At 43.3% G+C, this 20798-nt stretch overlaps 1 protein-coding gene across 4 annotated transcripts in view; it reads right to left on the reverse strand.

Annotated features, from left to right (window-relative positions):
• Positions 1-20798, reverse strand: part of trak2 (trafficking protein, kinesin binding 2) — a 149313-nt gene that overhangs the window by 94416 nt on the left and 34099 nt on the right. For 3 of the 4 annotated variants that reach the window (XM_085985489.1, XM_085985490.1, XM_085985491.1), the window contains exons 2-3: positions 19079-19428; positions 8440-8634 (exon numbers count right to left, since the gene is read on the reverse strand). In XM_085985489.1, the coding sequence (XP_085841615.1) occupies positions 8440-8634; positions 19079-19133 (250 nt within the window). In that variant the 5' untranslated portion in view covers positions 19134-19428. Of the gene's footprint in view, positions 1-8439; positions 8635-19078; positions 19429-20798 lie in introns of those variants that run through there. The other variant, XM_085985492.1, reaches the window with a different exon arrangement.

Consider the following 20798-nt stretch of genomic DNA (forward strand, 5'->3'; position numbering starts at 1 on the left):
TTATAAAATTCTAACAGGACTAGACAGACTAGATGCAGGAAGGATGTTCCCGATGGCCGGGGAGTACAGAACCAGGGGTCACAGTCAAAGGATAAGGGGTAAGCCATTTAGGACAAAGATGAGGAGGTATTTCTTCACCCAGAGAGTGGTGAACCTGTGGAATTGTTCATTAAATATATTCAAGAAGGAGTTAGATATATTTCTTAAGGCTGAAGGGATCAAGGGATATGGGAGAAGGCAGGGACAGGGTACTGAATTTGGATGATCAGCCATGATCTCATTAAATGGCTGAACAGGCTCGAGGGGCCGAATGGCCTACTCCTGCTCTTATCTTCTATGTTTCTAATGTTTCAAATCCCCTCATGGACTCGCCCCTCCAGCCCTACAACCCTCCAAGATCTTTGCGCTCTTCCCATTCCGGCCTCTTGCGCATCCCCGATTTTAATTGCTCCACCATTGGGGGCTGTGCCTTCAGCTGCCTAGGCTCCAAGCTCTGGAATTCCCTCCCTAAACCTCCCCACTGCTCTCTCCTCCTTTAAGACGCTCTTTAAAACCCAACTCTTCTCCTTATGTGGCCTGGTGGCAAATTTTACTTGATAACGCTCCTGTGCAGCACCTTGGGACGTTTTGCTACGTTAAAGGCGCTATATAAATGCAAGTTGATGTTGTTCCTAGGGTGTGACTGGGGATGGGAGAGTAATTTTGCTGAACAGGAATGGCTCTGATCAGAAGATCATGTTCCCACAATCTGGTTCCAAAACTTTCTTATGCGGCAGTAAATTATTGACATAATTAAGAGTAACCTGTAAAGCGATGCACAATGCAACCAAGTCTCAAAACAAGAGCTAACAACAATATCACACAGCTGGGCTAAACAGGGTGAAAGGGAGTACACTGAAGCAGCTGAAGAATTTAAAGCTAAAGAACTGCTCATAAACTACTTTTAGTTGAGACAGAAAATCATTTATTAATCTAGTCTGCTGTCCAGGCAAAGTATCAAAATGTTAACCACTCTTTCCCTTGACTGCTAGTTACTTCACCACAATTATCATAAAAGACAAACAGGTCAACAGTTTTTAGAAATTGTATCAGCTTGCTACATCTATGACAGAACTAATTGTTTAGCCTCACCTTTCTTTAGCAAACTTTCCAGAAATTCTTCATTGCAACTCTCATCTGCATCAATTTGACCTTGTTGCTGTTCCATGATAACAAACTCCCGTAGATCACAAACATTTACTGACCACCACTAACTAACTCACATTGCCCCATGTGTCTCAATCTTTTACAGATCCATCGCTAGTGGGCACTTGCTGCTAAATACTGCAACACTGAAGGGCTAGGAGCACCTTAAAACCATAATGTGGGCTCAAAGCCATTTGAACTGTTGTGTATTTATTGGCAACACGAGTGTATTTATAGTCTGCTCCCAGATGGGGGCAGGAAGCAGCACATAATCAAAGAAAATGAATTGGAAGTTAAAAATTGACTAACTGGTTACTGTTCAACTCTTTTAAAAAAAAGAGAATACATCCCGCTGTTTGGGCAGGTGAACACGATTGCAGCAGGTTATGCATTTACAATCGTCAACATGGAAGATACCCTATGTTGCTCTCCCTCTGCCCTAACCTCAACCAGGAAAATAAAAAAATGTCCCACATCTGTGAAAGATCAAAAATTTGTTAACAGTGCCGATTAAAGAATTGTTAGCATAACAGATAGCTCAATTCAGGAATGTGATGGAATGCTCGCCACTTGCCTGGATGAGTGCAGCTCCAACAACACTCGAGAAGCTCGACACCATCCAGGACAAAGCAGCCCGCTTGATTGGCACCCCATCCACCACCTTAAACATTCACTCCCTCCACCACCGGCGCACTGTGTCTGCAGTATGTACCATCTACAAGATGCACTGCAGCAATCTTCCAAGGATTCTTCGACAGCACCTCCCAAACCCCCAATCTCTACCACCTATAGAAGGACAAGGGCAGCAGATGCATGAGAACACCACGACCTCCAAATTCACTTCTAAGTCACTCACCATCCTGACTTGGAAATATATTGGGTCGTATTTTCCGATCGAAGGCTTCCGATCTGGAAAAATTCTACGCACTTACCTGAGGGCTCCTGAGGTCCGGACACTTCCGATCCTGGGCCTCTCCAACTCGAAATGTGCAGTGCCCATGTATCCCAGGGGCGCATGTGGTTCGCAAGTCCCTGGGATCACGTGGGCCATGGGGAGCCAATCAAAGAAGGGAATCCCCCTTCATACACTTGACAGATAGAACTGTCAAATATATGAATGGAGATCACCCCCAAAAACACTAAATAATTTTTTTTTTTTTAAAACATCACATTTTTAAAATTAGTTGAAATTACAATAAATTTAATATTTTAAACAATAATAATTTTTTTCCAAAAATAAATTTAAGTTTTTTACGGGACTAAAAATAAATTTACTTTAAAAAAAAATATTTTAAATGATAAATGACTGAAAATAATTCAGGTGTAAGATTTCTAAGGGTTTTCTGTGGGCGGAGGTTCTGCAGAAAGCGGAACTATCTGCCCGCAGAGGCCCTTCTCCAGGGCAGGCGTCCAAGCGGTCAAGAGCATTCTTGACAGATCGGAAATGCCAGTTTTCAAGCGCATGCCTGAAACCGGCATTTCCGACGTCCCTACAGGCACACACCCGTAGGGATCGGAATATCGGCCCATTGTCGTTCCTTCATCGTCGCTGGGTCAAAATCCTGAAACTCCCTCCCTAACAGCACTGTGGGAGTACCTTCACCACAAGGACTGCAGCAGTTCAAGATGGTGGCTCACCACCACCTTCTGAAGAGCAATTAGGGATGGGCAATAAAAGCTGGCCTTGCCAGCGATGCCCATCTCGTGTGAATAAAAAAATTTATAGAATGCGCTTAATCATTGTTGAGAAATCTTTAAGCACTATCAGAGCTTGTTCTGTACAAAGTTCAACATTCTTCCAATTATGGCAAGTTGGTTTTGCATCACCGGGCTGCATAACCCACCTTCCAATGAAACAAAACCCCCACAAATTCATTATTATCCCAGTGTTCTGTGATTGACTATAAATTGGGATATGGTCTTGCCACTGATAAGAATCCAGAGGCAATTTCTATCTTGAGAATGACTAGCGAACCAAATCTCTTTGTAACAGCCATGGCTCAGTGGGTAGCACTCTCGCCTCAGAGTCAGAAGGTTGTGGGCTTGAGTCCCACACCAGTGGCTTGATCACATAATCTAGGCCGACACTTCAGAGCAGGTCTGAAGGAGTGCTGCAATGTCGGAGGTGCTGTCTTTCAGATGTGACGTTAACAGAGACCCCCATCTACCCTCTCCGGTGGATATAAAATATCCCATAGAACTATTTTGAAGTCGAGCAGGGTAGTTCTCCCCGGTGTCCGGGCCAATATTTATCCATCAACCAACATCATTAAAACATGATTATTGCATTGCTGTTTGTGGGACCCTGCAGTGGGCAAATTGGCTGCCACGTATCCTACATTACAACAGTGGCTACACCTAAAAAAAAGTACTTCATTGAGTGTAAAGCACTTTGCGACGTTCTGAGACTGTGAAAGGTGCTATAGAATGCAAGTCTTTTTTCTTTCTTTCTCTGCAAGATGAGGCCCTGATAAGAACAATAAGTCTGTAGAAATGCTTGCCAGTTTTCTCTAGTGCTATCAAGAGCCAAGACATTAGGCTGCCCATGGTACAACTTTGTTGTCACAGTAGATAGCAGAACATAATGGTAGAACAGAGCTGGTGACAGTATTATGGATGTGGTGCTCCCAACTCAGCTTCTCCACTTCATGGACAGAGTTCCTGAAAGCAGGTCGCTCCTTAGAGAATGATTCTCATCAGATAGTGTGAAGGAGAGCATGGGTGAAAAACACTAAAGATGAGAACAGTGTTTCTCTGCATAATGGGAAGAGGCCTCCGTGAGAAATCTCTCTCTCATTCTGAAGTCTTGCACAGGATCACCAGTTATTCAGGAGCATTCATGAATTATCAAGTTCCATCACAAATTGCCCAGGTACAATTCTAGCATGTGCACATAAATATGGGAGACTGGATGATCAAAAGCCAGTCAGTCACAATACTGCTGCAACCAGAGGAGGCAAGTTCATGGCCGATCTCCAGAAAACTGCAATAATGACTCGTTAAGCTTTTACTTGCCACTAGAGGTCACTAGACTCCATATTAAAGCAGTATTCTGCTTCCAGCACCTAAATCCAACCAGCTACTGATAAACATCAGTCGTTAAAAAGTTTAGTTCCACTTCGAATCAAACTTGCTACAAAAAGTTAATATGGCAAAACAAAATTCCAGGTCAGAGCACAAGACCATAAGAATTGGTAGCAGGAGTAGGCCATACGGCCCCTTGAGCCTGCTCCACCATTCAATAAGATCATGGCTGATCTTTGACCTCAACTCCACCTACCCGCCCAATCTGCATATCCCTTGATTCCCCTAGAGTCCAAAGAGATCTCTCTCAGCCTTGAATATACTCAACAACTGAGCATCCACAGCCCTTTGGGGTAGAGAATGCCAAAGATTCACAACCCTCAGTGAAGAAATTCCTCCTCATCTCGGTCTTAAAAGGTCAGCCCCTTATCCTGAGACTATGCCCCCTAGTTCTAGACTCTCCAGCCAGGGGAAACAATCTCTCAGCATCTACCCGGTCAATCCCCCTCAGAATCTTGTATGTTTCAATGAGATCACCTCATTCTTCTAAACTCCAGAGAGTACAGACCCAATTTACTCAATCTCTCTTCACAGGACAACCCTCTCATCCCAGGAATCAATCTAGTGAACCTTTGTTGCACCGCCTCCAAGGCAAGTATATCATTCCTCAGATAAGGAGACCAAAACTGTGCACAGTACTCCAGGTGTGGTCTCACCAAGGCCCTGTACAATTGTAGCAAGACTTCCTTACTCTTATACTCCAACCCTCTTGCAATAAAGGTCAACATGCCATTTGCCTCCGATTGCTTGCTCTACCTGCACGCTAGCTGTGTTTCCTGCATGAGGACACCGAAATCTCTCGGAAAACCAACACTGAATAGTTTCGCACCATTTAAAAAAAATCTGTTTTTCTATTCTTCCCATCAAAGTGAATAACCTCACATTTTCCCACATTATACTCCATCTGCCACCGTATTGCCCACTCATTTAACCTGTCTATATCCCTTTGCAGGCTCTTTGTGTCCTCCTCACAGCTTACTTTCCCACCTAGTTTTGTATCAGCAGCAAACTTGGATACATTACTCTTGGTCCCTTCATCGAAGTCATTGATGTAGATTGTGAATAGCTGAGGCCCAACACTGATCCTTGCAGCACCCCATTAGTTACAACCTGCCAACCTGAAAATGACCCGTTTACCCCATCTGTTTTCTGTTCGTTAACCAATCCTCTATCCATGCTAATCTATTCCCACCGTCCCATGAACCCTTTTCTTACGTAACAATCTTTTATGTGGCACCTTATCGAATGCCTTTTGGAAATCCAAATATATTACATCCACAGGTTCCCCTTTATCTATTCTGCTAGTTACATCCTCAAAACACTCTAATACATTTGTTAAACATGATTTCCCTTTCATAAAACCATGTTGACTCTGCCGTATCAGATTATGATTTTCTATGCCCTCTTACCACTTCCTTAACAATGGATTCCAGCATGTTTCCCAGACGACTGATGTCAGGCTAACTGGCCTGTAGTTCCCCATTTTCTCAACCAACATAACAAAGAGAGATTATCTGGTCATTATCACAATGCTGTTTGTGGGAGCTTGCTGTGCGCAGATTGGCTGCTGCGTTTCCCACATTACAACAGTGGCTACACTCCAAAAGTACTTAATTGGCTGTAAAGCGCTTTGAGACGTCCGGTGGTCATGAAAGGCGTTATGTAAATGCAAGTCTTTCTTTCTTTCTCCCTCCCTCCCTCCTTTCTTTCTTGAATAGTGGGGTTACATTTGCTACCTTCCAATCCACTGGGACGGTTCTAGAATCTAGGGAATTTTGGAAGATCACAACCAATGCATCCACCATCTCTGCAGCCACCTTTCCTTGAACCCTAGGATGTAGGCCATCAGATCCAGGGGATTTGTCCCCATTTATGCAGAAAATGGAAGAGGGGGTCTTGGAAGAGGACGAGGCTTTAAATAAATTCTTTGTCACAAAGGATCTATGAGTGAAAGAGGTAGAGACTTACCAGATATATTAAAAATCCCAAGTGCATGCACACACAAGTCAGTTACATGCCAACAAATGGAATTTATTCTGAACACATTCCATAATCTACAGTACAATTTTTCCAAAAACACAAAACCTTTAAAACCCTATATTCTGACATTTTACTGCAGTCGCACTCACACTTACGTAGACAGTCTATAAGAACTAAGAGCATCTTTTAATTTAATTCCATGCAACAGCCAAGCGCTCGAGAAGATATTTAACATTTTATCACATTTAAATTCAAGTCACGCGTCAATTGTGCCAAGCTCCGTGGCTTCCCGATGAAAAATGGTATTGTGTTGGGTCCAACACAATGAAGAGAAGGCCTATGCTGGTCCAAGAAATAGTGTCAAGACATTTGAATTGGTTGCAACACAGCTTCCCTTCAGATATGAATTGTCAATATTCGTCCTCAACTAGAGCAAAAAAAAAAAAAAATCTAGGCTGACAGAGTGCTGAACTGTCAGAGGTGCCGTCTTTCAGATGAAAAGTTAAACCGATGCCCCGCCTGCCCCCTCAGGTGGATGGAACAGATCCTACAGCACCATATTTATCCCTCAACCAACATCACTAAACTAGATTATCTGGTCATTATCACATTGCTGTTTGTGGGAGCTTGCTGTGCACAAATTGGCTGCCGCGTTTACTACATTACAACAGTGACTACACTTCAAAAGTACTTCATTGGCTGTAATGCGCTTTGCAACGTCCTGAGGTCGTGAAAGACGCTATATGTGCACAGTTTTGGTCTCCTTATCTGAGAAAGGACATACATGCCTTAGAGGCGGTGCAACAAAAGTTCACTAGATTGATCTCTGGGACGAAAGGGTTGCCCAATGAGGAGAGATTGAGTAGAATCGGCCTCTAATGAGAGGTGATCTTATTGAAACATAAGATTCTGAGGGGGATTGACAGGGTAGATGCTGAGGGGATATTTCTCCTGGCTGGAAAGTCTAGAACTAGGGGGCATAGATTCAGAATAAGGAGTCGGCCATTTAGGATTAAGATGAGGAGGAATTTCTTCACTCAAAGGGCTGTGGATGCTGAATTAATGGCCCAGAAATTCGGGTCGGGGGCTTCCCGCGGGTGCAAGCCCCCGACCTGCACTTACCTTGCGCACCGACAGTTGAGCTGTAGGGCCCCGTGGAATTCCGATCTGGGGCCTGGTTCAGCTGCCGGCACGCAGTGCTTGCGTATCCCAGGGGCGCAGTTAGTTCGAAGCGTCCCCTGGGATCACGTGGGCCATGGGCAGCCAATCGGAGCAGGGAATGCTCCATTCATAAGTCTTGACAGGACGTGCAGTCAAGACTTATAAATATTACGGCCCCAAAATAGCACTAAACCTTCAAATAAATTTTAAAAAAACATCACATTTTTAAAATAAACTATAAATTACATGAAATAACTATTTTAAACAATAATTTAAATTTTTGAAAAAAATAATTTTATATTCTAACGGGGCTAAAAATAAACTTACCTTGCTTTAAAGTATTTAAAAATAATAAACCTGTGGAAAAAATGTTTTAATTTTAATTAATTCACCACTTACCTTGTAAAAAGCAGGCCTTACGCCTGCTTTTTACATTTCTAAATTCTGGAGACTTACCCTCCCGGAAAAACTTGTAAAAAAAACCTAAGTTCGATGCGCACGCGCAGCCTCCCCCTCGCACGCGTTCGACCTCTGAACCTCTGCTTTCAGAGAAACGGAAGTGCCGGTTTCCCACGCATGCGCAGTGCATGCAGGAAACCGGCACTTCCATTGGGCTTACGGGCGAGTACCCCATGCGTACTCACCCGTGGAGACCCGAATTTCTGGGCCATTGAGTATATTCAAGGCCGAGATAGATTTTTGGACTCATGGGGAATCAAGGGATATGGGGATCAGGCAGGAAAGTGCGCTGAAGATCAGCCATGACCTTATTGAATGGTGGAGCAGGCTGGAGGGGCCGTATGGCTCACTCCTGCTCCTATTCCTTATGTTCTTACATAAATGCCAGCTCTTTGTCAACCTACAAATGCAGGTCAAACTGGCAAGAGAAATATTGTAATTGGAACCCAGGTTACAAAAAGAATGCAACTGGTTTAATTTATTTTAGGGAGGGATGGATGGATCGTTTGCCTTTTGAATTGACACAATAAATCATTTTGAATTAAAGGTTTCCATTACCGAACCACTTACTCATGTAGCGGAAGGTCTCCTCGGCCTGGGTGGGCGATAGCTCGCTGGATGCATGGCCGGTGTACTCGGGGGTCTGCTCCCAGTCCTTGTTCTGATAGAGGTAGAGCGGCTCTGCTCGCAGCTGATACTGGGGCAGGTGGTCTTCAATCAGGCTCACAAGTTCCACTTCAGGCAACTCCTCACTGCTGCACACATCTGGCAACAGGAACAGAGACACATCTCAGGGACACTTCGTCACCTTTATCAGACCCGAATCATAATTTTGTTGCACACATCACGCCAAGGTACATAGCAACTGTTATCAACAGAACGTGTGGTGAATTTTTGAAGAAAATTATCCAAGCGAAACAATGATACAAGTTCAGATACATGTTACGTTAACTAACAGGGAACATACACAACAAACTTCAAGCAATATTTCACCTTTTAACAACCAGACATTTTACATTTCAGGCTTTTTCTCCCAACACTCCCAAGTGTGGAGCATAAACACCGGCATAGACCAGTTGAGCCGAAAGGCCAGTTTCTGTGCTGTAAATTCTATGCAAGTTAGAATCAGTCCTGCATTTCTCTCTCAGCTTTAAAAAAAAAAAAAATGTTTTTCCACAGAACTTCTCAATGTAATGTTAAACATGAGCAAACCTGTTCTTAGTCAACCCATGGAGTTCAGATCTCTGGTGAGAATCAAGGATTTGAGCAAACAGCAGTAATGTGTGTTATGGGAACGTTTAATGTTAACACCAGACCTTTGATGTTAGCTTTCTCATCTCGTCTTCCTGCAAAAAAATCTCACTTTAATAGTCCAATCAGAAAGACTGCATTTGTCTATCTCACATTTTATCAACTTACAGGAAAGATTGAACATGCTGGGGCTCTATTCTCTAGAAAAGAGAAGGCTGAGAGGTGACCTGATAGAGGTCTGTAAAATTATGAAGGGGTTCGATAGGGTACATGTACAGAAAATGTTTCCACTTGTGGGGAATGCAAAACTAGGGGCCAAAAATATAAGATAGTCACTAATAAATCCAATAGGAAATTCAGGAGAAGCTTCATTAATCAAAGTGATGAGAATGTGGAACTCACTACCATACGGAGAGGTTGAGGCAAATAGCATAGATGCATTTAAAGGGAAGCTAGATAAGTACATCAGGGACAAAGGAATGGAAAGATATGTTGATATTAGGTTTTTTTTCTTCTCGTGGCTTTTTTTTCCCCCCAACAGTCAGGCTCTGCAAAGTCTCTGTAGCTTAGCAACAGCTTCAGAGAGACGCTTCCAAGGTACGGGCCGACTGTTTAGACGCTGTTGCTAAGCAACAGTGTTTGTTGTCAGATACGGAGATGAAAAGCTCCGTATGCGTCAACATTAATGCTGGTGTGTCCGGCAGTTTTGAGGGAACGGCAACAGCTCGGACTCGTCGGTGCCAGATAGCACAAAGTTTCCTGTATTAACAAACTTGTGTGTGAAGAAATTTCTTCTCTTTTTCCCCCTCTAATTCTTCTGTAAATTATTTTAAATCAGTGTCCTCCAGTTACCGACCCACTTGCTAGAGGAAACAGTTTCTCCCTACTCGCTCTATCAAAACCCCTCATAATTTTGAATACCTCGATTAGGTCTCCCCTTAACCTTTTGAGAACAATCCCAGCTTCTCCAATCTCTCCACATAACAGTACAGCAGAGAAGGAGACCATTCAGCCCATCGAGTCTGTGCCGGCTCTTTCGAAGAGCAATTCAGTTAGTCTCACTCCGCCGCTCTTTCCCCATATCCCTGCAATTTTTTCCCCTTCAAGTATTCATCAAATTCCCTTTTGAAGGCTCGTATTGAATCTGTATCTATCACCCTATCAGGCAGCGCATTCCAAATCCTAACCACTCGTTGCTTAAAAAGATTTTTCCTCATGTCGCCTCTGGTTCAATCACCTTAAATCTGTGCCCTCTGGTTATCGACCCTTCAGCCATTGGAAACAGTTTCTCTTTACTTACTTTATCTAAACCCTTCATGATTTTAAACACCCCCATTAAATCTCCTCTTAGCCTTCTCTGCTCCAAGGAGAACAACCGTAGCTTCTCCAGTTTATCCAGTTAACTGTAATCTCTCATCCCTGGAACCATTCTAGTAAATCTCTTCTGTACGCTCTCCAAAGCCTTCACTCCCTTCCTAAAGTGTGGTGCCCAGAATTGGACACAATACAATACTCCAGCTGGGGCCGAACTAGTGTTTTACATAACTGAACTCCCTCATCCTTGGTATCATCCTGGTAAACCTCCTCTGTACCCTCTCCAGGGCCTTGACACCCTTCTATTCCCTTCTCCCTCATGTACTTACCTAGCTTTCATTTAAATGCATCTATGCTATTCACCTCAACCACTCCATGTGGTAACAAGTTCCTCATTCTAACCACTCTCTAGTTAAAGAAGTTTCTCCTGTATTCCCTATTGGATTTATTAATGACTACCTTATATTCACAGCCCCTGGTTTTGGACTCCCCATAAGTGGAAACATCCTCTCTACGTCTACCCTATCTAACCCCTTCATAATTTTGAAGACCTCTATTAGTTCACCTCTCAGCGTTCTCTTTTCTAGAAGGAGAAAAAAGTGCAGGGGTATGGGGAAAGAGTGGGGGAGTGGGACTAACTGGATTGCTCTTCGAAAGAGCTGGTGCAGACATGATGGGCCGAATGGCCTCCTTCTGTTCAGTCTTTCCTGATAGTTGTTGCAGCCAACAAAACACGAGCAGATACTTGGAATGGGCGAACATGGTTACCTTTTCAGGTGAGGCAAAACAGTGCGCTTCTGAACAAACCCCAATAAGCAGCAAGAAACAGATTGACAGTGAGCCAGAGAATTTGGATAAATAAAACCTGCTTACTTAATAATACATATCTCATTGTTATTGGTGTGTGGTCAAACAGGCTGAGAGTAATTCTACTACCTACCACAAGGCACAAGCTGAAAGGTCAGATAGAATACACTTGTTATGTCAGAATGTGTGTGGCTCACCTAATGTTTAAGAGCCAACTGTATCACATTTAATTCCTTCCAGTCACACCCAGGGAGTTGCTTTGCATTGTTTTATAAATTAGTAAAATCTATCTCATCCCACCCATCAAAAAATACTCTCTTATTTCAGTACCTGTGTCCCAAAGCAGAGTTATTGAAGATTTAAATTGTTTTGTTTTATCTGCAAACTTTGAAATTATGCCCTGTATACCCAAGTCCAGATCATTTAATATACATCAAAAAGAGCAGTGGTCATAGAATCATAGACATTTACAGCACAGAAGGAGTCCAGCTGGTTCAGCGTGTCTGTGCCAGCTGAAAAACTAGCCAGCCGAATCCCACTTTCCAGCTCTTGGTCTATAGCTTTGTAGGTTACAGCACTTCAAGTGCATTTCCAAGTACTTCTTAAATGTGATGAGGGTTTCTGTCTCGACCACCCTTTCAGGCAGAGAGTTCCAGACCCCCACCACCCTCGGTGAAAAAAGTTCTCCTCAACTCCCCTCTAATCCTTCAACCAATTGGTTATTGACCTCTCTGCTAAGGGAAATAGGTCCTTCCTAGCCACTCTATCTAGGCCCCTCATCATTTTATACACCTCAAATAAATCTACCATCAGCCTGCTCTGTTCCAAAAAAAAACCCCAGCCTATCCAATCTTTCCTCATAGCTAAAATGTTCCAGTCCTGGCAACATCCTCATAAATTGCAGTCACCTACAGGACAACACTAAGAGCTGTAACATTAGTAGTTCTTTCCTGTGCAGTGCTTAGAATTTGGTCCGCACAACGCGGGCTTTAGGTAGTCGGTGCTGTTCAGTTAAAAGGATCATCAATCTTTACTGTATTAGCATGCTAAGACAGATCAAAAGAAATAGTCACTGCATTCCATTGGGGCAACTGGAGCAGATACTGCAATATTTCAGAATTTTAAGTCAATCAAATGAAAATGCAATTTCTTGAAAGCTGCTAACTGATGTTTGGGAACTATTTGTTTTTAAAAAAGCCTAATGCCACATCTGGTAGAGTGACTATGATTATAACTTAGAACGTTAGATAACAGGAAGTGGCCTTAAGCATGCACATTGGGAGAAGAGTCTGGTGTTCAGTTATCTACATTCACAGATTTTAAATCTTGTAAGGCTCAGAATTCAAATTGTGACCAGCACATTAATCTCAGCCGCCACTACTGAGGAATTGCTGTATTGTCAGAGACAATGTTCCCTCTAATTTTTTTTGGCCCGCGCAGCCCGTTAAAGAGTCAAAATTCCACGCATATGCGGTTTTTCTATTTAAAAGCCGGCTCACTGGCTGCGCAGGACCTGCAAAGCGCCGCACGACTGCACAGCTTAAAGTGAACATTGGTCAGAGCTGTGTCTTTCAGATGAGACGTTAAACCAAAGCTCCATCTGCCTGCTCGGGTGAATGTAAAAGATCCCATGGCACCATTTAAAGACGAGCAGGGGCATTCTCTCCGGAGTCCTGGCCAATATTTAGCAACCAACATCGCTAAAACAGATTGCCATTTATCTCATTGCGTTCGTAAGACATTGTTGAGTGAATATGTTAACTATACATTTTAACTTTTTTGCAACTTGCTGCAATAATTCATCAGACCATGGTATAGGCTGCCAGGTTCACTTTGGCATTTCCCAACGTGGAGACATTCAGACCTCAGCCATGCCACTGGCTGCTGTCCTATACGTCCAAGCAACCAGGTCAAGACCAATGGGAAGCCCACCAGAAAATGACAGGGTGCAGGAAAACAGAAGGGGTGAGCTGGAGAGAGAAGAGTAAGGTTCATGCTACAGTAGAAAACCAAGCTGAGTACAGAGGACATCTAAAAAAGGGAATAAGAGGGGCAAAGAGAGAGTATGAGAATAGATTAGCAGCCAACATAAAAAGGGAACCCAAAAGTCTTTTATAAACATATAAATAGTGGAAGGGTGGTCAAAGGAAGGGTGGGGTCAATTAGGGACCAAAAAGGAAATATTCTTGTGGAGTCAGAGGGCATGGCTGAGATCCTAAATGAGTACTTTTTATCCATCTTCGCTAAAAATAGGATAATACCAATGTAGCAGTAAAGGAGGAGGTAGTATAGATACTGGATAGGAAAAAAATAAAGGAGGCACTTAAAATGTTGGCAGTGCTCAAAGTAGAAAAGTCACCTGGTCTGGTTGGGATGCATACTAGGTTACCGAGGGAAGTATGGGTGGAAATTGCGGAGGCTCTGGCCACAATCTTCCAATCCTCCTTAGATATAGGGGTGGTGCCGAAGGACTGGAAATGTTACACCATTGTTTAAAAAAGGGGAGAGGGATAAACCTGGTAACTATAGGCCAGTCAGCCTAGCATCAGTGGTGGGAAAACTTTTAGAGACAATAATCTGGGACAAAATTAATTGTCACTTGGAAAATTATGGGCTAATAAATGAAAGTCAGCATGGATTGATTAAAGGCAAATTGTGTAATTGACTAACTTAATTAAGTTCTTTGATGAAGTAATGGAGAGGATTGTTGAGGGTAGTGCCGTTGATTTTGTGTGTATGGACTTTCAAAAGGTGTTTGACAAAGTACCATATAATAGACTTGTTAGCAAAACTAAAGCCCATGGGATTAAAGGGACAGTAGCAGTGTGGATATGAAATTGGCTAAGGGACAGAAAGCAGAGCATAGTGTTGAACGGTTGTTTTTGAGACTGGAGAGAAGTATATAATGGTGTTCCCAAGGGTTGGTATTAGGACAGGTAGATAAGGTGGTTAAGGAGGCATACGGGATACTTTCTTTTATTAGCCGAAGCATAGAATATAAGAGCAGGGAGGTTATGCTAGAACTGTATAAAACACTAGTTAGGCCACAGCTAGAATACTGCGTGCCGTTCTGGTCACCACATTACAGGAAAGACGTGATTGCACTAGAGATGGTACAGAGGAGATTTACGAGAATGCTGCCAGGACTGGAGAATTTTAGCTATGAGGAAAGATTGGAACAGAGGAGGCTGAGGGGAGACTTGATTGAGGTGTGTATAAAATTGAGGGGTCCAGATAGAATGGATAGGAAGGACCTATTTCCCCTAGCAGAGAGGTCAATAACCAGGGGGCATAGAAGGATTGGAGGGGAGTTGAGGAGAACTTTTTTCACCCAGAGGGTGGTGGGGGTCTGGAACTCACTGCCTGAAAGGGTGGTAGAGGCAGAAACCCTCATCACATTTAAAAAGTGCTTGGATATGCACTTGGTGTCCTAACCTACATGGCTACGGACCAAGAGCTGGAAAGTGGGATTAGGCTGGATAGCTTTGTCAGCCGGCACAGACATGATGGGCCGAATGGCCTCCTTCTGTGCTGTAAATGTCTATGATTCTATGACCACTGCTCTTTTTGATATATATTAAATGATCTGGACTTGGGTATACAGGGCATAATTTCAAAGTTTGCAGAGAACACAAAACAATGAAGAGGATAGTAACAGACTTCAGAAGGACACAGACTGGTGAAATGGGCAGGTGCATGGCAGACGAAATTTAACAGAGAAGCATGAAGTAATACATGATGGTAGGAAGAATGAAGAGAGGCAATATAAATTAAATGGTACAATTTTGAAGGGGGTGCAGGAACAGAGACACCTGGGGGTGTATGTACACAAATCATTGAAGGTGGCAGGACAAGTTGAGAAGGCTGTTAAAAAAGCACATGGGATCTTTGTCTTTATTAATAGAGGCATAGCATAAATAAGCAAGGAGGTTATGCTAAATCTTTATAAAACACTGGTTAGGCTTCTGCTGGATTACTGTGTTCAATTCTGGCCACCACACTTTAGGAAGGATGTCAAGGCTTCAGAGAGGGTTGAGAATAGAGTCACTAGAATGGTACCAGGGATGAGGGACTTCAGTTATGTAGAGAGACTGGAGAAGCTGGGATTGTTCTCCTTAGAGCAAAGAAGGTTAAGAGGAGATTTGATAGAGGTGTTCAAAATCATGAGAGGCTTTGATGGAGTAAATAAGGAGAAACTGTTTCTAGTGGCAGAAGGGTCAGTAACCAGAGGTCAAGATTTCAGGTGATTGGCAAAAGAACCAGAGACGGAATGAGGATTTTTTTTCCCCACAGCGAGTTATGATGATCTGGAATGCACTCCTGAAAGGGTGGTGGAAGCAGATTCAATTGTAATATTCAAAAGGGAATTGGATAAATACTTGAGGGGAAAAACAATTACAGGGCTATAGGGAAAGAGCTGGGGAATGTAACTAATTGGATAGCTCTAATTGGAGGCTGAACACCCTCCTTCTGTGCTGTATCAATCTATGAATCCAAGAGGCGAGCTTGCGAGGGAGAAGAGGCGAGCTTGCGAGGGAGAGGAGGCGAGCTTGCGAGGGAGAGGAGGCGAGCTTGCGAGGGAGAGGAGGCGAGCTTGCAAGAAGCCCTCTCCCCACCCCCACCCCCTACAAATTATAGTAGAGCCAAAAAAATAAGCTTTCTACAACAGTCAGAACCATTGCAATTTAACTCATAGGAACTAGATGTTTAATCATTGGAGCAACAATCATACAGGAACACAGATATTTGTATACAGCAAATGCAAAGATTCAAACCACCAAAAAGGAAGCAGTAAGATCTGTTTGGGCAGGAGGGAGGAACGGAGGAAAAGCTTGCATATTATCTCATTGCTGTTAAGCTCTACAAAGCATCAACAACAACCACGGAAGTTTATATGGCCCAGCCACTCTGGTTGAAGGACTACTGTAAGCAGCAACATAAACAGGTGGTGAAACTATATCACCTGTATCTAGCCCCATCCACCAGCAAAGCATCAGGATTATATCGACAGGCACACTTGGCACATTGGCAGAACTACTACTGTTGCTTACTCAGGGGGAGCTGCCCTGCTCTTCTTCGAATAGTGCCATGGGGTCTTTTATATCCACCTGATGAAATGAAGTTGTGGTTGTGACCACGAAACTCCTGCGATTTTCTTTTGAACTACCGTATCAAATTGACTTGAATACAATTAGGTGGAGCAATGCGCCCTGAACAGACAGCTTCCTGTACAGACACTGCAACCAATCAAACTTACGCATGTTAATACTTGTATAAAAAAAAGTAATTGCTGTGAAACCTGAAACAAATACAGGAAACTCTCGTTTAAATGGCACCTAAATAGCCTCGGTAGATAACCCTCTCCGTCATCGGAATTTTAAATCAACCGGCACCATCCCGGTCCCATCAGTGCCGGATACCAAAGAATTTCCTGTATCAATGTTTTCCATTGAACAAATGAAAAATAATCACTCCTTTCTCCCCCCCACCACAGCATGTACGAGCAACCAGAGGGGACTGGGAATGAAACAATCCAACCATCCTCTAGCGTTCTACCTATGTAAGGAGCCCATATCTTTAGCAACAAGTCCCTTTACTTTTGGATGTAAAAGCTCCCAAAGCATTATAGATGGTGATCTGCTACATCCAGCCAAAAGTCCTGGAGTCTCCAATTTTATAGCATTAACCTTTTAGATACTAGCAGGCGCAGAGTTGTATGAAATTTTGAGCAAGGCAATTCTTGGATCACAAATCTGTTTGGTAAACTTGCCATCAGGACCAGTTACAACTGCACAACTTGTAGTCAACCTTTTAGAATCAATTGCCTGGACATGAGAGGCACATCCTATTCCATTACATTTATGCTGAATGTATGCAGTATCTATATTGGGGTAATCTCTCAACATCCATCATTTATCACCTCGGAAGCACCCATGAGATTGTGATTTGGCTGCCCGAGTTTTGACTTTGACTTGAAATAGAGTTGGATCCACCACAGGAGTATTACTAAAAGCTCAGCCCGCTTCCAGTAAGTGATTTTTTTTTATGTACCAGAGGTGTCCCAGCATTCCGGTTTCAAAGGCTGCATACATTTATACCATGAAGCCTCAGGGGCCACATACAAGGCTGAAATCCCATTCATTTGTATCTACTGATTGAAGATTATCTACCAGCAAGTCAACAGCACTCTGAAGTAGCCCTTTCCAAATCTCTAGACCCTCAACCTGAAATCACTCCCCTAACTAGTACCTGCTGCTTCCGCTCATTCATCCAATTCTTTATCCATAACGTTTTGCATAGGATAACCACTCCATCCTCCTCCACTGTCTTTCCTCTGGTCTATGTCCCTGGTACTGCACTACCCTGGCTCCATTAATAACTAGCCCAACAAGCTCCTGCCATAGCTTCTCCCATACCCACATGGTTACCATCAGCATCAAGCACTCTAAATCAGGTACTCGTAAGGGGATGGATGTCAGATTCAGGAGATATACGGAGTAGAGTGCTTCAGGAATTAATGCTGGGTCCCTGTTTCTAATCTACGTAAATAATCGGAATTCAGAAATGCAAAATATGTTGGCTCCACCTTTGGCCCATTTCTTTTCCTCGTCAACTTCTTCCACTTCTCAACCACCTCAATGGGGCTCAGCCAGCAAGTTCTGGATGAGTACGAACGTCTTTCCATTCGACACTGGCAAGACCAAAGCCATCCTGTTTGGCTTCCACTAAAACCTTGGCACCTTAGCCCCAGATTCTATCCCTCTCCCTCGCTACCAGCAGCTCCTATTTCCATTTTGGCAACATTGCCCATCTCCACCCCCTAATGGCCAACTGATGCTGAAAGCCCTATCCCTGCGTTGGTCACCTCCAGATTTGATTACTCCAACATAGTGCTTGTTGCACTCCTGACTTCGGTCCTTCACAAATTGCAACTCATCGACAATTCCACAGCACACAGCTTATGCAACACCAACTCCTGCCGCCCCCACCCCATCACACCTATCCTCGCCAGCCTTTGGTTTCTCAACATTACTAATTCCAAAATCTTTGTCCTCTTTTACAAGTCCCTCTGTGGCCTCGCCCTTCCCTACCTCTGCAATCTTCCCCATGTCTCAGCACCCACTCTTCACTCGAGCTCTCTTTTGCATCCCTGTTCCACTGCTCAACTTTCCTTTGTCTCAGTCCCAGATTCTGGAATGCTCTCTCTAAATCCCTCTGCCTTGCTGCTTCTCTCCCCTCTTTCAAAAGCAGTTTATCCCACATTTGGTCACCACCTCCAATCCTTCTCAACACTGCTCTGTGTCTGTGTAAGTGCTTTGGGATGTTTTATTAAATTAAAGGCATTTTATAAGTGCAAGTTTTGATTGCCTTAAAAATACACGATGCCTTAATTCCATGTGAAGCACTAAGGCATGATAAAGTACTGCATCACTGCAATTTTTTCTTTCCATTTATAGACACTTCAGTGCTGTGGAGTTAAACTAACTCAAGCTAATTTTTGTATAGCCAGAGCAAGAGATGAACATTTCTTTTTAAACTTGCTGGATTCAAACCAGAGCAATTTTCTAATCAATGTACATTTTAATTAAAATGAAGTCACATCAAAACTTCAGTTATTCTTAGTGTTACACCTGCAAGCCCATTAACATTAACACCCCCTTCACATGCAAGTTCATGGCTCATATATGCCTGTCTCATCAGCTGCAGTCGGAGTCAAGCTAGTAATTAGCAGGCCTCCGAGTTTAGCAACTTGCAATTATTGTCAAGTTACAATTAAAAGAAATATTCAAACTTAAGTTTTCCCTCTCCAAGCGCAGAGTTTAGTTTCTGTTCTTACCAGTGATGGTTCCCGTCTCTTTTTGATCCACATTCATGGGTTTATTTTCTGGCATCACTTGTCCAAAGGCATCCTGGAAAATTCCCTCTTCTAAGGATCCCCCCGCCCTCCCCTCCCCTCAGACACTCCGCACCAAGGCACTAGAAGATTCCCAGCTTTGGTGGATTGCACATATCGTCCCTTGGAATCCCCAATATTGTTGTGTAGATTCACGTTAAAGTCTTTGTTGCAGATCTCATCATATTCAGTTAAGATGGAACCAAGGAAGCTATTCAAAGCTAGGCTGGAGATTCACAAAAAGATCAAGTGGAGGGAGAATGCACATGATGTCTCTTGTATTCAAATGCAACCTGCAGCCAAAACAAAAAGTATTGCATTTAGTATGAATTCCTTGATCTCCCCAGGCAACTCAACATCTCTGGCAGTAGAGCTAGTGCAGTTAAACTAATGGCACAATTACAGGTGGGTAATATCAAGAGGACACGACAGCTTCTTACAGTGTAGCCTCAATTCACTATGAATATCAGACTGACATTACACAAAGAGGAAGATGACCTTTCAGTAACTAGTAACTATTCCCTTTGTAACCATAATTCCATCACACAATTATATATCGGAATAATGGAGCCTATAAAGGTTGTAATAAACCAGGAAAGCAAAGCCAAAGAGGGGTTTGGGGCTTTAAATTAGGCTGTGATTATGCCGCACATACACCCATCCAGAGTTCCACGCCTTTTTTTTTACCCTGTGGACTAGAGCATCCACCTTAAGACATGAAAGAAAAACCTTCGGAGCAAGTTTAACGAGTGCCCAAGAGGTACAATGGAGTGCAAGTACTTGTTAAACTGAGCACGACACCCCACTGGAGTTATAATTTATAGAATATCAAGCTCAAGCAGCGTGTAACCCCTTGATAGACATGAACATGCACCCATACTTCTTTTTCTTAAATCCACATTTTGTACCGTAATCAGGAGTTTAATCGGAGAATCACAATAGGAACGACTCTGTAATGATATCTATCAGGGCATCTGGAGCAAACTTCAGGGGAATGCCACAAATACTCTCTCATACCTTTAGGTCAGTATTTTGTTCAGCACGCTTAGCATTTAGAGTACATCCAAAGCTTGCCCAGTAGTAGCTATTCAAATATTTCACAGACCTCGAGTCCCAGGGCTTCCCACCACACAGGGATATTTGAACTACTGATTTCACCCGACACATCCCCATTTATATCCCCTCCCACTCCCCCGCCCCCCAGCCAACATCAACTTTCTGCCCCTTGCACTAGTTCTCCAGGCCAGTATACACTTGTAGTACTACAAAGGGCACAAAGGAATCTACTACTGGCTGGACAAGGTATGCTAACCTACACTTTAGGTGCCAGCCGTGGCTCAGTGGGTAGCACTCTCACCTTTGAGTCAGAAGGTTGTGGGTTCTGTTGTAGGAAAAATGATTCCTCGGAAACTAGACTTTGAGTAAGAGAGACAACTTTATTAAATGACAGAGCTCTGGGAGAAGCGTCTGCAACCACGCGGTCTGCGAGAGCACCTTCTCCCCGATTGTAGTACGTGCCGAGCTTATATACAATTCCAAGAAGTTGGTTTTAGATCATTTACATTCATCCAATCAATTCGTTTATTAGCGCATATCGTTATTTTCCTCCAGTCAGGAGTTTACACACTTGTGTTGCCAATTCTGCCTCTTCAGGTCTTCGTTC

The sequence above is a fragment of the Somniosus microcephalus genome, chromosome 4 (genome assembly GCF_052327205.1).
Source record: "Somniosus microcephalus isolate GS21.2 chromosome 4, FLI_Smic_1.0, whole genome shotgun sequence".
Classification (NCBI taxonomy): Eukaryota; Metazoa; Chordata; class Chondrichthyes; order Squaliformes; family Somniosidae; genus Somniosus; species Somniosus microcephalus.